The sequence below is a fragment of the Ictalurus furcatus genome, chromosome 4 (assembly GCF_023375685.1).
Source record: "Ictalurus furcatus strain D&B chromosome 4, Billie_1.0, whole genome shotgun sequence".
NCBI lineage: Eukaryota > Metazoa > Chordata > Actinopteri > Siluriformes > Ictaluridae > Ictalurus > Ictalurus furcatus.
In genome coordinates, this window is record NC_071258.1 from 827,501 (window position 1) to 842,500 (window position 15,000).

The 15,000-nt window shown below is 42.3% G+C and overlaps 3 protein-coding genes across 14 annotated transcripts in view; 1 reads left to right on the forward strand and 2 right to left on the reverse strand.

Annotated features, from left to right (window-relative positions):
* miox (myo-inositol oxygenase) overlaps positions 1 to 2,563 on the forward strand; it is a 5,345-nt gene extending 2,782 nt beyond the window's left edge. Inside the window, exons 7-10 of the mRNA XM_053622460.1 lie at positions 210 to 277; positions 1,522 to 1,571; positions 1,697 to 1,809; positions 1,923 to 2,563. Coding sequence (XP_053478435.1) covers positions 210 to 277; positions 1,522 to 1,571; positions 1,697 to 1,809; positions 1,923 to 2,031 — 340 coding nt within the window. The 3' untranslated portion in view covers positions 2,032 to 2,563. The remainder of the gene's footprint in view (positions 1 to 209; positions 278 to 1,521; positions 1,572 to 1,696; positions 1,810 to 1,922) is intronic.
* Positions 2,564 to 2,842: 279 nt separating this feature from the next.
* lmf2a (lipase maturation factor 2a) lies at positions 2,843 to 14,615 on the reverse strand. Its single transcript, XM_053622459.1, has 14 exons — positions 13,367 to 14,615; positions 11,390 to 11,643; positions 9,341 to 9,369; positions 8,886 to 9,076; positions 7,770 to 7,948; positions 7,511 to 7,649; positions 6,621 to 6,755; positions 6,437 to 6,542; positions 5,842 to 5,938; positions 5,567 to 5,749; positions 5,255 to 5,423; positions 5,048 to 5,159; positions 4,462 to 4,576; positions 2,843 to 4,170 (listed from the first exon to the last, which is right to left on the reverse strand). The coding sequence occupies exons 1-14, from the start codon at positions 13,458 to 13,460 to the stop codon at positions 3,814 to 3,816; spliced, it is 2,160 nt and encodes a 719-aa protein (XP_053478434.1). The 5' UTR covers positions 13,461 to 14,615; the 3' UTR covers positions 2,843 to 3,813.
* Positions 14,616 to 14,734: 119 nt separating this feature from the next.
* The window catches only part of c2cd5 (C2 calcium dependent domain containing 5), a 31,701-nt gene continuing 31,435 nt past the window's right edge, over positions 14,735 to 15,000 (reverse strand). For all 12 annotated transcript variants that reach the window (XM_053622457.1, XM_053622449.1, XM_053622448.1 and 9 more), the window contains one exon: positions 14,735 to 15,000. This exon is cut by the window's right edge and continues 1,737 nt beyond it. The gene's annotated coding sequence lies outside the window, so the exon portion shown is untranslated.

Here is a 15,000-nt window from a genome sequence, read left to right on the forward strand (position 1 = left end):
TAACCGCACACCGTGCTGTTGTTTTCCCCCTGAATAATTACATTTAAACCCACACACCAGCATGAATACTCAGTTCTGCTCCATAAACACAAAGTCATGTGCAGGCATTATGTACAGAAACAGTGTGAGCTGTAAAAATCCTTTATTAAACTCTCCACGAGCGTGAAGGAAGGAAAAGATCACATGGTGCTGAAACTTTCTTTTCTCAGCACAGAATGTGGGATTTATGAAGCTCACTGTGGACTGGACAACGTTCTGATGTCCTGGGGACACGACGGTGCGTTCATTACGGTTCCCTGCATGTCAGATTCATCTGCTAAAATAATCTGTTTAAAGTTAATCTACTGTTTAATACGTGTTTAATTTACATACAGTGACTAAAAATGATTTAAGAACATCTCGGCAGCATTTCCCCCAAATAAAACGTCCGTGAACACGCATGCATATGAATGCTAATGAAAAGCTGGTCTGCTAACCGCTAACTAGCGCACGTTAATCACACCGGTCTAATTTCAGTCTTTATTTACATCCTCGTTTTCTCACTGATTTATTCAACCCGCAAAAACTTTATTAAAAATATATATTTACATTTCAACATGACTACCACCATGTCTTCATCGCTAACAGTAGGACATTAGATGGTGCTAGCTTAGCGATCTTAGCATGCGGGTTCGGAAGCTGCTCAATTTTAATTTGCATATCTGATGTGATTGGTTCAAAAGTTTACTCAGTGAAAGGAGTCAACTTTGAGTAAATCGCAAAATGAGCTTAAATGTAGCCCCGCCCCCAACTAGTTTTAGTTGATTTAAAAGGAAATTAAATTTTTTTTTATACATTTGTCCCACATATATAGCGTATATACTACACTTATATAATCATAATTAATAATTAATTAATTACTATTTTAATGTTTAAGCATCACACTGTAGAGATATTATTATATTAATTATATTATTATTATAATGACATCATAACCATGACTTTAATATTACTACTACAGCTAGACACGGCACTGATCCGATACCGATCCACTATCAGTATCAGTATCAGTACAGGACCCATACCAGCAAAAAATGCCGGATCAGATATCGGAGAAAACGTAGCAGATAATCGGATCCGGTAACCGCAAAAGATTGGATTTGGATTTGAAAAAGAAGTTTGCTTTGGAACTGTTAGTGTTTACATATAAAGAGACTTAACTGTTTTCTCGTTTGTTCGGACTGATTTGATTATATTTACAGTGTAAGATATTATTGTGTAAAAAGAAAGAAAAAAGAAGAGTTTAGCTGTGAAGTTAAAATAAACATTTTAAAGCTTAGCAGTTTTTAAAGAAAACGATACGAGACGTGTCTCTGTATCGGAAAAGAAAGAAGTGGTACAGTCTCATCTCGAACTACTACTACTACTACTACTACTACTACTACTAATAATAATAATAATTACTGATATTAAAATGTAGGAGGTAGGCTCCAGGAAGATAATCGCAAGCTGATGAACTAATAAAGCGTCACTCTATTACAGAATATTTGTACCGGGTGATGAAGTTTAACAAGTGTCCGATTCCTGAAGAGGTCAGACTCCAGCGTTTACTCCACACACACTGTACAGTAATAATAATCTCTTCACTCTGGCTGAATAGTCTACTCCATGTACAGTAGTCTCTCTCTCTCTCTCTCTCTCTCTCTCTCTCTCTCAGGGTCTGTACATTATCCGCTTCCACTCGTTCTACCCCTGGCACACACACGGAAACTACACACACCTGTGTAACGACAAAGATCTCCGTATGATGTCCTGGGTCAAAGAATTCAAGTACGTCCTCGTCATTCACTTTCACTGAATCCTTTTCCATCACGATTTCACTGGATATCAGTACGGAATAAACAGTGTGTGTGTGTGTGTGTGTGTGTGTGTGTGTGTTCCAGTAAGTTTGATTTGTACACTAAGAGCACGGACCTGCCTGACGTGGAGCAGCTGAAGCCGTATTACCAATCACTCATCGATAAGTACTGCCCCGGAGTCCTGCGCTGGTGACCTCGCTGATCTTACACAGGATGTGCTTAAAGCAGCTGTGTGTAACTTTCACAGCTGGCTGAGAGAGGAACTGCACTTACACTTGAAAACAATCAAAACTTGCAATTACATACACCTTATGAGATTCCTTTAAAAATAAATAAATAAATAAATAAGGAATGTGGGTGGGGTTGAGTAGGTCTTCCTGGGTTGGGCCCGGGGCTGATTTCAGGGCCAGAAAAATGTCAATTCAAGTGTGAAACAAATGAAGAAAATCAGATGTATGGTAATATCCCAAATCACAGCTTTCAAAGGCGTTATTACAATGATACGAGTATAATGGGTTTAAAGAATTGAAAATTTTACAATCTGCAGCTTTAAAGAATCAGATTTGCATAAAAATCTTGGCACAAACTGCACTGTAGCACATATTAACAAATTTACTGTTCATACTGTAAGATTCATGACCGTATAGACCTCCATAATCCTGTTTATGAATTCTATATAATACATTAAAGCATATATTAGAAATAAAAGCAATCATTTCTACTTCCTTATGAGACTTCGACTGTTATTTCTTTTCCACCGTTTATCTTTCCCTGACGCTGGAACTGTGCGAATAAAATAAACAGACTCGGATAAAGTCATAGATCACATCAGATTTAAACTTTAAAACTAATTACCCCTTTGTTTCAAAAAGCTTTATAAGTAATAAACAATCCCCATGTTACCATAACAACCGCAGTTCCTGTTCCCCCCCGACGCGGATTATTTCCCTCTAATGGCACGTCCGGGTGTTTTATTCCTCTTGCACCACAGTAACAGACCAACATTACTATTTTCTATTTATTAAAGAATGACAATTTCTTATCTGTTTATCGTTACAGAAGTTACACATTATACCTGAGTGACGCAGCGGGTCACGTTACACGCTTTAAAACTCAGTAGAGTGTCCTCTGTACACGTCCCTGTGAACGAGCGGTTACTATAGAAACGATAACGAGGGCGTCAATATAAACCTGCGCCACCGCCAGAGCCGCCGTTATAGAGAACTAATCCCCACCTCCTGACCCGATCACAGTCCAGAACTCAGCAGCAGCGTGGTGTGAACGGTTTTATTATAAAACGTACAACGAAGTGTTTTTCTTCATGTTACAAAAACGTCCGAGCGAACTCGGAGGGGAAAAAAAACAGCATGAAGAAATGAAGTGAAAGAAAGAAAGAAAGAAAGGCACAATCGGAGTGCTGTAGTGATGAATGGAGTAGAATAAACGAGCAGGTGCATGAACGAGGCGGAGGAAGTGATGAGGAGATGAGAGCAGATTGTCATGCAGGTGATAAATCTGACCACCAAATCAGGATCCTGGAGAAAACTGCAGATTAATGAACCGTTCATCGTTTATTTCTAATACGAGCTTACAGACGAGGCACAGGATTAAAAGTGTGTGTGTGTGTGAGATTAAATATGGGACAGAAATCAAGCACTAAAGCTTGAGTGGAAGAGTTTAAGTGCTGGGAATACGACCCTGATGTCACGAGATCGCAAGTGTTTGCGTTCAGCTCCAACACCTCGGTCCAGTGTTTCATTCCCAACTCTTTACCTACAATTTCTTGTTTGTAGAGTAATTTAAAGTTCCAGTGCGTTTTGCAAAAGCGTGTAAGGATGGTGATATTTCTGCGTATGGCCCGGGGTGGTGTGGCGGTGGGACTCAGGTGAGGAGTTTAATAATAGGAATAAATTTAATTTAGGATTCTTTTAGAAAATTACAAAAGTGCAGCACGAGAGCGGAGGGAAGAGGGGTTTCATTTCCTGTCCCGCACACTCTCCTCCGTCTCGCCATCATCAACTCCCTCGCTCTCATCACTTCTCTTTATAGACTCCTCTTTCTCATCTTCCTCCTGCTCCATTTCCTCTTCCTGTTCCTCCTCCACATCCTTCACATCCTTCACTTCCTCCTCCTCCTCCTCCTCCTCTCGGGAGTGTGTGTGTGTCGGGGGACGAGTGTGTGAGATCAGACAGTTGATCAGACACACAGTAGCTGCTGAACTGAAGAGGGTCCACAACAGGACGTGAGCAGGAACGTCCCTCACGTGTTCACCTACAGACTGCAGCATCTGCACGAGCCACCCACCAGAAGCACGCCGTGTGGGGGATTTATCCTGACACACACACACACACACACGCAGAATATTAGAGGAGCCTAAAAGCACGTCCCTGAGTGTTTTATTCCTCTTACACCACAGCAACTTCCCAACAATTAGAATGTTTATTTATTAAAGAACAACAGTTTTTATCCATTTCTAGTTACATTTAACGTTTCAGGACGCACGTGATCTCCTGTTCTCACTTCTCTCAGAGCAGCACGTGGAGTTAATGAGACAAAACAACCTGAAAATAAAACTGCGATCATTAAGCTGCTGGACGGTTTGTCCGAGTCTCACACCGTGTACCTTTATATTGAGGCCGTGCTGAGTCAGCGTATCCTCCAGGACCGCATCGCCGAGACGCACCGGCGGATAAAACTCCTCCACGTAGATCCTCCTCCACCACCTCGGAGGTAATGACCTACACACACACACAAACACACACACACACACGGAATGACTAAAACCGGCCGGGAACATCTCGAACACCTTTACCTTCATTAAAAATGCAAACATATGCAAATTAAGACACACCCCCCAGGTCCTTCTGCTGTAAATGAGCTAAAATGACAAGCACTTCATCACGTGTCTGTCAGCCACCCAAGCTGAAAGTTTTGCTGTAAGAAATTTTCAGGAACTATCATTTTCTGCTAATTTGCATATTCGACGTGATTGGTTTAGAGCTGCAGAGCTTCTTGAGCCCATGTGTAGCCACGCCCCCCAAACCAGTTTTACACACGAGTATTGAGAAAGCGCCGTGTAAGAAATCTGCCCCGTAAACAGGAACGTGTGGAAATGAAAAACCAGACGGGTTTAAACGTTAAGCGTGGCCCCGTGGCGTTCCGGAGGATTTGAAACAGATAAAGGTACAGTAGGCGTGGTGCGTTCTCACCCATCCTCTTTAGGCTCGGTAAACCAGTACTTGTAGCGATGAGCACGGATGTAGACCGGAGGCTGGGCAATGAACGGGTACTGAGTCTCGTCTCTCTGGATCAGCTTTATTACTGCATCACACACACACACACACACACACAGTAAATACATGACGAATTAAACTACACCCTGGTGTACCCCCCGTGTATCCCCTGCGTCCCCTCACCGTCCCTCTTCCCCTGCAGGAGTCTGCGTACGAGGCTGCTGAACCACGGGCTCTGCGTGCTAGGTCCGAGAGCCGCAAACCACATCTGCCAGTCGAGTCGGGGCTGATGAGGACTCACCACCGGGGGCGCTCTGCTCATGTTCCCTGGTTTATACATGAACTCGATCTCCTACAGGACACGCAGCGGGTTAGAAGCATGTGACAGGAAGTCAGAGAATCCCAACGTACAGTATACACACTATTCCTAACAGCGGCGTGGAGTATAGCGCGAGTATAGCGACTATGGCCGCGAGTTTGAACCTCAGTACTGACCGTCCACGTGCTGCCGTCCACGCTGCCCTCTATGATGACCTCGGGACGACCTCCGACCCCCGTCATCCTCCGGAACAGACCGTACGAGTTCACCAGCTGAAAGTGATCAGTCAACTCAAACGCCTTGCGCACACCTGGCCAGAGGTTAGAGTGAGCCTGGGACTCGAGGTAGGTGTATGGAACCTGCACACAGACAGACACACAGACAGACAGACAGACGGAGTATAAAACAGTGAATAATGGACAAAGATCTGAACTTGAATAAAGTCACTGACCAGGCTGATGGCGAACATGGAGGCTGCTGCTGCAGAGAAGATGCCCCACTGCATCGTAGTCCAGAGACGCCAAAACACACCTCTCACACACGCACTCCTGAACACACACACACACACACACACCATACTTTATACACATAACTTCAGTATTAGTGTTTAAATGCTAAGTCTCAGCACAGATCTGTAGAAAACCCTGTTCGCCTTACACTTTATACACACTGCTGAATAACAGCGCCACCTGCAGGACATAACTGCTAACTGTTTTCTTTCATAGAATATAATTAAGGCTTTAAAACAATAAAAATGGACAGTAATGGAATTTGGGGGCGGGGCTAACAGAGTTGTTCATCACCAATTGTACAACAGCATATACACATAATACATAAAATAAAAAAATAAAAAAAAATCAACAGCTTATAGGAAACAATCACCGATAGCAACACATTAACGGCAAAATCGTCATTTTATTTTTTATTATTGAAATTTGACCTCAGAGAGACGCTTTACTTCATTAATATAGAACTTACAATGTTGTTTTTATTTCGTCATACGTTAGTCATTACTGTCGTCATGGTAACCGTTCCCCATGTCTCACCTGAACATGGCAGTGATGATCTCCCAGGTGAGAGACAGAACCCCGATCCAAATACTGGGCACCATCACGGCCTTCAGGAAGCTGTGAAACTCATAGTGTGTGAAGGCTAAAACAAACAAACAAACAAACATTTTACTAAGCTGCTCAGGACTGTGCAGGATAAACAGCAGGACCTTTACAGCACCTGTTTTAGAGAAGACTCTTTTCTTGTCCCAGTCCACCTTCAGGTCGAAGTAGAGGACGGTCCAGTAGCCGAGCAGTGCGTAAACGCACACTTCGACCACAACACACACCCACGCCAACGCGGCCTGCAGGGAACCTGACGCGAGAGCACATCGTTTACATGAGATCCCAAAGCCCTATTCGCACAGCGTCAGTTTTACACGAGTCTCCGCAGTACGTCTGTAGAACGCTCGGGCGTTTTTTATATTAATGCGTTCCACATAATATGCTACCGTTTCTATAGTAACAGCTCATACACAGGGACGTGTACGTGTGTAATCGTAAAAAAAAACAAAACAAAAAACAACCCGTGTGATAGTTGATCTGTGAGGAGACACGCTGCATATCTAGCATTTATGGAAGGAGTCTCCAGTGTCAGGGGTGAAGCTGTACGTTTAAGTTTTCCAACGTCTTCAGGACCGAGGAGTTTACGCTTCTGTGGTTTCCCGTGGGTTGTTTTTTTTTTTTTTTTTAAAAGAGAGAACAGGAGCTAATTAGTTTTACAGGCATTCCACAAATTTATCGTAACTATAAATGGAAAAAAATACAGTGTCTTTCTTAATCCGACTCCATCTACACCTACACTCATGTTCATCACAGCAGGTTTATAAGAAGTGGAGGTGTGACGTCTCACGCTGCGGATTTGGTTAAATAATCACTCGAATTAATCGGAATTATATGTTAATGATAATTAACATACGCGTAGCGTCATGTTCTTAGATGCAGGAGGAGACGACGCCAGACACGTAAGAAACTCAACTAAAATATAATGTTTTGTGAACGCAGAATCCAAGCTTTGGACAGGTTTCCTGCCTAGAATGAAGAGAATAAAGAAGCAGACGAAGCTCGTACTCTTCTCCTTCGCTTGCGTGCGTCTGCAGAGCCAGAAGCCGACGTGTTCGTCGTCCAGCAGAGAGAAACACAGCATGATGGTCAGCAGGTTAAAGAAGTTATAATTCCCAGACGGGATGATCAGCACCTGCAGTAAGACCTGTCCAACACACACACACACACACACACACACACACACACACACACACACACACACATTACAGAGGCAACTGTTCATCCAATCACACACTGAAAAACACCATGCACAAGCTCCGCCCACCTGCATGTAGAAAGCAAACAGTCGGTGTCGGCGGATGGGGCTGAAGAAGAGGAACGGCACCGCGATCTCGATCACGAAGGTGCCGACGGTGCTGAGTTTCTGAAACCACACGGGCAACTGGTGGGCAAACCAGGCCAGAGGCGTCGGGATACACTGCGTCTCGTAGTGATACGTCATCGCTGCCACACACACACACACACACACACACACTCTACTGGAGCTGTAAACGTGTGGAATCGCTCCTTTCAGAGGCGGAACTACTTTTTCAGAGGGAAGAGTTTGTGGTAGTTGTGCGTCTCTGATGGCGTATGGATTCCACAAAACCTTCAGGAACGTGTAAAGGAACCGGAACTACAGGGATTTTACACCTTTCCATCTCTCTCTCTTCTACTCCAGGGATTTTACACTTTCCATCTCTCTCTTCTACTCCAGGATTTTACACTTTCCATCTCTCTCTTCTACTCCAGGATTTTACACTTTCCATCTCTCTCTTCTACTCCAGGATTTTACACCTTTCCATCTCTCTCTTCTACTCCAGGATTTTACACTTTCCATCTCTCTCTTCTACTCCAGGATTTTACACCTTTCCATCTCTCTCTTCTACTCCAGGATTTTACACCTTTCCATCTCTCTCTTCTACTCCAGGATTTTACACCTTTCCATCTCTCTCTTCTACTCCAGGATTTTACACCTTTCCATCTCTCTCTTCTACTCCAGGATTTTACACTTTCCATCTCTCTCTTCTACTCCAGGATTTTACACTTTCCATCTCTCTCTTCTACTCCAGGATTTTACACTTTCCATCTCTCTCTTCTACTCCAGGATTTTACACTTTCCATCTCTCTCTTCTACTCCAGGATTTTACACTTTCCATCTCTCTCTTCTACTCCAGGGATTTTACAACTTTACAATTTTAAAACTGAATGTTTATGGAGGGTAATGAAATTTTAATGACAACAATCTGACGGTTTTAATGAGTAAATATGAATTAATAAACCAGGTTTATGAATATGGAACAACATTGTAAGTAACAGTTGATAAAACCTCGCCTCCTGCAACCTCATGTGGTAAAGGTGAGAAGAACCTTTAAAGGTACTGGTTTCGACTCGGGCTGACCTGTGAGACCCCACCAGGTGGGGCAGCGGCTGGTCAGTTTGACGACCCCGGAAGCGAACATCAGGCGGAAGAGCAGCCAGCGGAGCAGCCAGAAGGTCACGCCGTCGTGGAAACCCAACCTGCACACCCACGGCATTTTCATGGGGGCGATGAGGACGGCCAGGAAGCCCACCTCTAACAACAGGTTATCCCTGAGAGAGAGAGAGGGAGAGAGAGAGAGAGAGAGAGGGAGAGAGAGAGAGAGATACACCAGGTTAGGGTTATAAATAAATGAATTAAGAAAGCGTGTGTATGATGCTAATAACATTCGATGTTATAGTGTGTGTTATGCGAATGTGTGTCACACTGACATGTTTGAATGTCATTGAGACCACCGTAAATGTTTGGTGTCTTTCAATAGCAGCACACACAGCACAACACATGCTAATCAGCGTTGGAGGTAACTCTGTACTCACCACTGGAAGTATAAGAAGACCTGGCCGACCTGCAGAAACAGCGTGGAGGTAAAATCAGAGTCTTTAAAGAGTTAAATCGTCTGGAATCTACCACATTTACATACTGGAATTTGATTGGCTCTTATAATTTATGATGCAGTAACACATCTAGCTAGAATTTTGTTTTATTCCACGTCCCGAGGCAACAGCACCGAGCGGCCACATGCCAATATTCTACTTTTACACCACGAGCTCTGGTGAAACTTATTATTAACAAAATTATATTCAAATCTCCACAGACTGTTTTATTGGGAACGAGGCAGTGTTCAGAATCAACCAATCACATTCAAGCTCATGTTAAACACTAATTAGTGTACACCTGCCATCAGTTAAAGTGACTGATTAACCCTAAATAAAGTCCAGCTGTTCCTATAGGATTGTCCTGACATCTTCTTGGTGACATCCGTCTGGAAAAGCCACGGGCCTCACAGGGCTTACAGAGCAGGTACGGGATCTCACTGTTGAAAAATATCAACCAGGAGAGAGCTACAGAACAATTTCCAAGGCACTGGATAGACCATGGAACACTGAAGATAATCATCAACAAGTGGAGAAAATATGGCACGTCAGTGACACCGTTAAGAACAGGACGTCTCTCTGAAATTGATGAGAAGATCAGGAGAAAACTGCTGAGAGGTCTACAGCAACATTAAAATAACTGCAGCAATTTCTGGCAAGTACTGGCTGCTCCAAACATGTGGCAACAATCTCCCAAATTCTTCATATCTCTGGGCTGTGGGGTAGGGGGGCAGGACGGAGGGCTTTTTAACCAAAAAATAAATCAAAAACACATCCGATCTCCCAAACCAGGTGGAATAATGTGTTATGGTCCGATGAGACCAAAGCTGAAATTTTTGGCCAGAATACCAAAAGATACGTTTGGCACAAAAGCACATCACATCTCCAAAAGAACCCCGTCCCCATGGTGAAGCACGGTGGGGGCGGCATCAGACTCTGGGGCCGTTTATCTTCAGCTGGACCTGGGGCTTTAATCAGAGTGGAGGGGATGATGAACAGCTCCAAATACCCGTCAATTCCGACACAAAACTTTAAGTCTTCTGCTAAAACCCTTCAGATGAAGAGGAGTTTCACCTTTCAGCACGACAACGACCCGAAACAAAACCTCCAGATCAACAAAGGAATGGCTTCACCAGCACACGCTCAAGCTTTCAGAACGGCCCAGCCAGAGTGCAGACCTAAATCCAATCAGAAATCTGTGGTGTGATCTGAAGAGGGTCGTGTACGGGAGAAGCCCAGACACTCTGACAGAGTCAGAACGCTTTACAAGGAAGAATGGCAAAATATTACTAAGTCAAGACGCTCCACACCGATGGACTCTTCCCCAAAGAGACTGAACGCTGCCAAAAAATCTAAAGCGCTTCAGCTGAGTATTAGTGTAGGGGTGTGCAAACTTATGCAACCAGATTATTGTACGTTATTTATTTTTCATTTCCCCCCTGAAAGGATTCTTATTGGTTTTCACTTTAATTAACAGGATACAATTTCTCAATAAAGGTAGAAAAAGTTCTGACATCATTTATCTTATTTTCATTTTTTTTACATCACAAAAACCCGACATTTTAACAGGGGTGTGTAAACTTTTGAGATCTCAGTATCATATTCACAGACTACATGAATATGCGAATTAGAAATGCCCTGGGCCCTACATGCCCCGCCTACTTCCAGGGTAAACTAGGAAGCACCCTCCTCTGTCTGGAAGAGTTCCAGCTTTACCTCTGACTGTTACACAGCACTGACACTGGAGACTCCTTCCTTACACGTTACATAAAAGCACTTCTCCTTACAGAAAACTTGTAGGATTTTTAAAATCCACCTGTTGTACGAGTCCTTGTGATTGCGCTGTTACTATAGAGACGATAACACATTAGAACGAGCGCATTACCTTCTGACCAATCAGAATCCAGAGTTCAACATCAGCATTGTGTAATAAGTTTTCATCGCAGTACAGCGGTGATCGGATCGGATGGAGGAGTGAGGTGGAGGTGTTACCTGGTACAGAGACAGGTAGAGAACCCACAGGATGAGGTAAAGCCTGCAGTCTCTGAGGGCGGGAACCGTCATGGCCACAAGGCTGAGAACCGTTCCGCTCAGGCTCAGCAGCTCCATGCAGTGCTGCGTGTCGAGCCCGAGCTGCGGACCGAACCACAGCAGAGTGGGCGTGTCCCTCAGCCGCTCCCACAAGCTCTTCCCCACCACCCGCAGTTTCCACCTCGCCGGGAGAATGCCCTCGTTACCGTACAGTCCTGCGGAGAACAACAGTCACGGAGGGACATCAGGATCATGACCACGGAAAATTTACAACACTTAAGGGTTCTCACAAGAACCTAGGAACAACAGAGAGCTTCACTATCACAACAGGTTCCAAAGAGAACCCTTTTAAGAGACCAGGAACCCTTAATTATCCAGCGAGCCCTTAGATATTATCTCCCCCCTATAACTTTCCATATTAGAGAAGGTTCCAAGTAGAACCCTTTAAAAAATTTATAAACAGTCCCTTAGGTAAATAAGAACCCTTGAAGAATTTAAACTCCTTGACTTTTAGGAAAATAAGAACCCTTAATTATCCTATAGACCCTTAAAGAGCCCTTTTTCCAAGCGTGTACCAAGTACCAAGAGCTAAATGTCAACTACCCAGTTAATACAGACATTCTTAAAAGAAAAGAGGTTTCTTTAGAGGTTCTTTGGAAAATTAAGGGTTCCTAGCTTACAAACGGAGTTCTACTTCGATAAAGAAACACTAAGGGTTCATCAGATAATTAAAGGTTCTTAGTTTCTTAAAAGTATTCTACTCGGAACCTGTTGTGATAGACACACACACTGTTCAAGAGTTCCCCAAGAAGAAGAAGTGAAAGAGTCGCCTTAAAAATCTAGATTTAACCTCCTCCCCCTTAAAGTGCACTTATTATGGGTTTGAAGCGTGCCTAATTTTGTTTTAAACATCTCATACAATAGATTTACGTGCATCCGAGGTCAAAAAAAACACTTTAACGTGCTCATAATTTAAACTACAGCGTTACCTTTATCCCCCCCAGTGTCACAAACGACTCGTTAAATGATCCGTTCTAAAGGATTCGTTCTAAACTCCTCCTTTCAGAGAGCATACTCTGCTCTGATTGGGCACATGTATCAGTCTGTTGTGATTGGTCTACCGCTCTCAGCGAGCAGACGATGAAGACCAGAGGCGGGTTTTTTTTGCTACGAAGCTACGTAGGTCAGTACAGGAAGTAAAGTCTGGAATCACTAACGACTCGATTCAGCTGTTCAGAATCGGTTCTTTCGTTCGGGAGTCGATAACTCCGTTTGTCGTGCGCTTTGATTTTTGAAACTTTGCAGACTTTTTACATTCACAAACGTATACGTATATAACACACTACATGAAAGGGAATATTTGTAAAACCTTAATAGGTGCACTTTAAGAGATGAATGTGCATACTGAATGCGATTGGTTGAATAGAGTGGATCCTGTATAGTGAAGTCACAACATTACCGAGCTCATATGTAGCCCCGCTCTCAAATGAGTTTAATAAAAGGTTTCTGTTTGTTTTTAATTATAGTAATCATGATTTAAAGTTTATTAGTCCAACTTTACACTTTTAAAAGATGACACTGATGTTTCCGGAGCGTTCTTAAGGGTTATAAATTCCAAAAAACAGACTAGAACACAGATGTTGATGGCAAGAAATGAGTAAAATAATATAAAATAAGCCTGTTTGTATATGAGCGGTGCACTGAAGTTCAGGGTGTATAAAGTCTGTTGTTTCCTGAGTTCAGAAAGATTTGAGTAAATAAATATTAAACGGGTGTAAAAGGAATTTTTTAAAATAACAAAAACCCCAAATCAGAGAACCGACCCTGTCTGCAGCTCCACTTTAACCATGTGCACTTTGTAGACTTTACTGAGGGACTGTTTAATCCAAACTTCCCGCAGAAGTGTGAAATCTCAGTAAATCTGAATACAAATCTCACCGGGAATCTGCACATAAACTGAGGCGAAGGCGAACATGTAGACGGCAGAAAGACTCCACAGAAACATGTGTGTTGGTAACCGCGTTTCCCCCATGTTCCCAGGAACCTGCAGTCCTTCACACAGCGGAGATGAAGCTGATCAAATACGGGTTTAACGCACTAACCCTCGGACGTGCAAACACGCACTTCTGCTTTTGCCCCAGAGACACGTAGAAGCGATTTCCAGACGGAGAAAGCCCGCCTCTTCGTTTACATTGGCCAATAGTGCACGGTCACAAGCAGCCAACCAATCAAGCATTACCCCTGGATGAATTTCTAGCCAATCGTAGCGTCGAAGGCGGGACATACAACAAACCCAGAGGGAAGCTGGTTAGACTGCTCATGCGTAAAAATTCAACAAACAGCGACATCTAACATTTAATTATTAGTTAGAATGAATTTATCTTTTAAAACTATTACATTATATACAGTTATTACAGTACAATAATCATTAAATGAATAAATACATTACATTTAATTAGTTGTAACTTAGATACACGTAACTTCTGTAAAGAAAGTGACGTCATTTATTTTATGAACATTATCTATCTATCTATCTATCTATCCGTCTGTCTCTAAAACATATTTAAAATAATTCATATTAAACGAATTTAATAGAATACTTTATAATTAGTTCAACTGAGGTTTAGATTAAAGCCTTTTAATTCCAATAAACAGTCAATCAGACTTATAACTATGTCTAAATAATAATAATAATAACTAATAATCCTGTATAGTAAAGTTAATTAACTAAAATAAATTCAGACCTGGTGTGTTTGCAAACAAGACTCTTATATTTAAAAAAAAGAAAGAAAGAAAAAAAAGTAATAGCACTTTTATTTTGAATTATATCTTGGGATTACTTTAATTTTCTTTCTCACTTTACGGTTCCAAAATATATATTTTAATATAAACCTCTTCTCTGTGCTCACTAGGAACCTTTATGTTCTTTTGGTTAGAAAAAAATAAATGTAGCTAGAAAAGGATAAAAACACAAGATGAGTCATTCTCTAAGAAAGATAAATTGTAATAGTTGGAAAATTGCTGTGGTGAAGAGGATTAAAACACTGATATAAAATACTATATAATAAAATAAACTTTGAGATAATAACAGGAACTCCGCTTCACGACACCACCACCCTGTCGTTGGCTATTTCCTGTAACAGCACCACACACACACACACACACACACACACACACACACACACACACACACACACACACACACACACAGTGTTTTATTCCCTTCATAACACTGACTTCTCATCAAGAGCTTAAGGATCAGCACAATAATAACGTCTAAAGATGAAGAAAACTCAGCATACAACATTCGGTTGTTAAACATGGATAATTTAATTATCGTGCAGCATTTGTTTGGATTTGTCCTCACACACACATGCGCTGTAGAAATCTAAAAAATAAAAAAAAAATAAAAATAATAATAAAATCAGAAGAGGATTCATCACGCTGTCCATCTGATTACATCAGCGCTCTTTTTCCCCTCCCATCCTGTACATTCAAGTCTTCTCTGGGCGTCTGCTTTTGGCTTCCTTTCACTCCACCGTCACAGAACTGAAAGGAGAAGCTGGCATTGC

Bases quoted from the DNA above. Each gene is read 5' to 3' on its own strand.
- lmf2a (XM_053622459.1), bottom strand. From the start codon at position 13,460: ATGGGGGAAACGCGGTTACCAACACACATGTTTCTGTGGAGTCTTTCT. The intron at 7,650-7,769 runs GTGGGCGGAGCT...TGTGTTGGACAG, and splicing joins TGTTTGCTTTCTACATGCAG to GTCTTACTGCAGGTGCTGAT. The intron at 5,160-5,254 runs GTGAGGGGACGC...TGTGTGATGCAG, and splicing joins CCTGCAGGGGAAGAGGGACG to TAATAAAGCTGATCCAGAGA.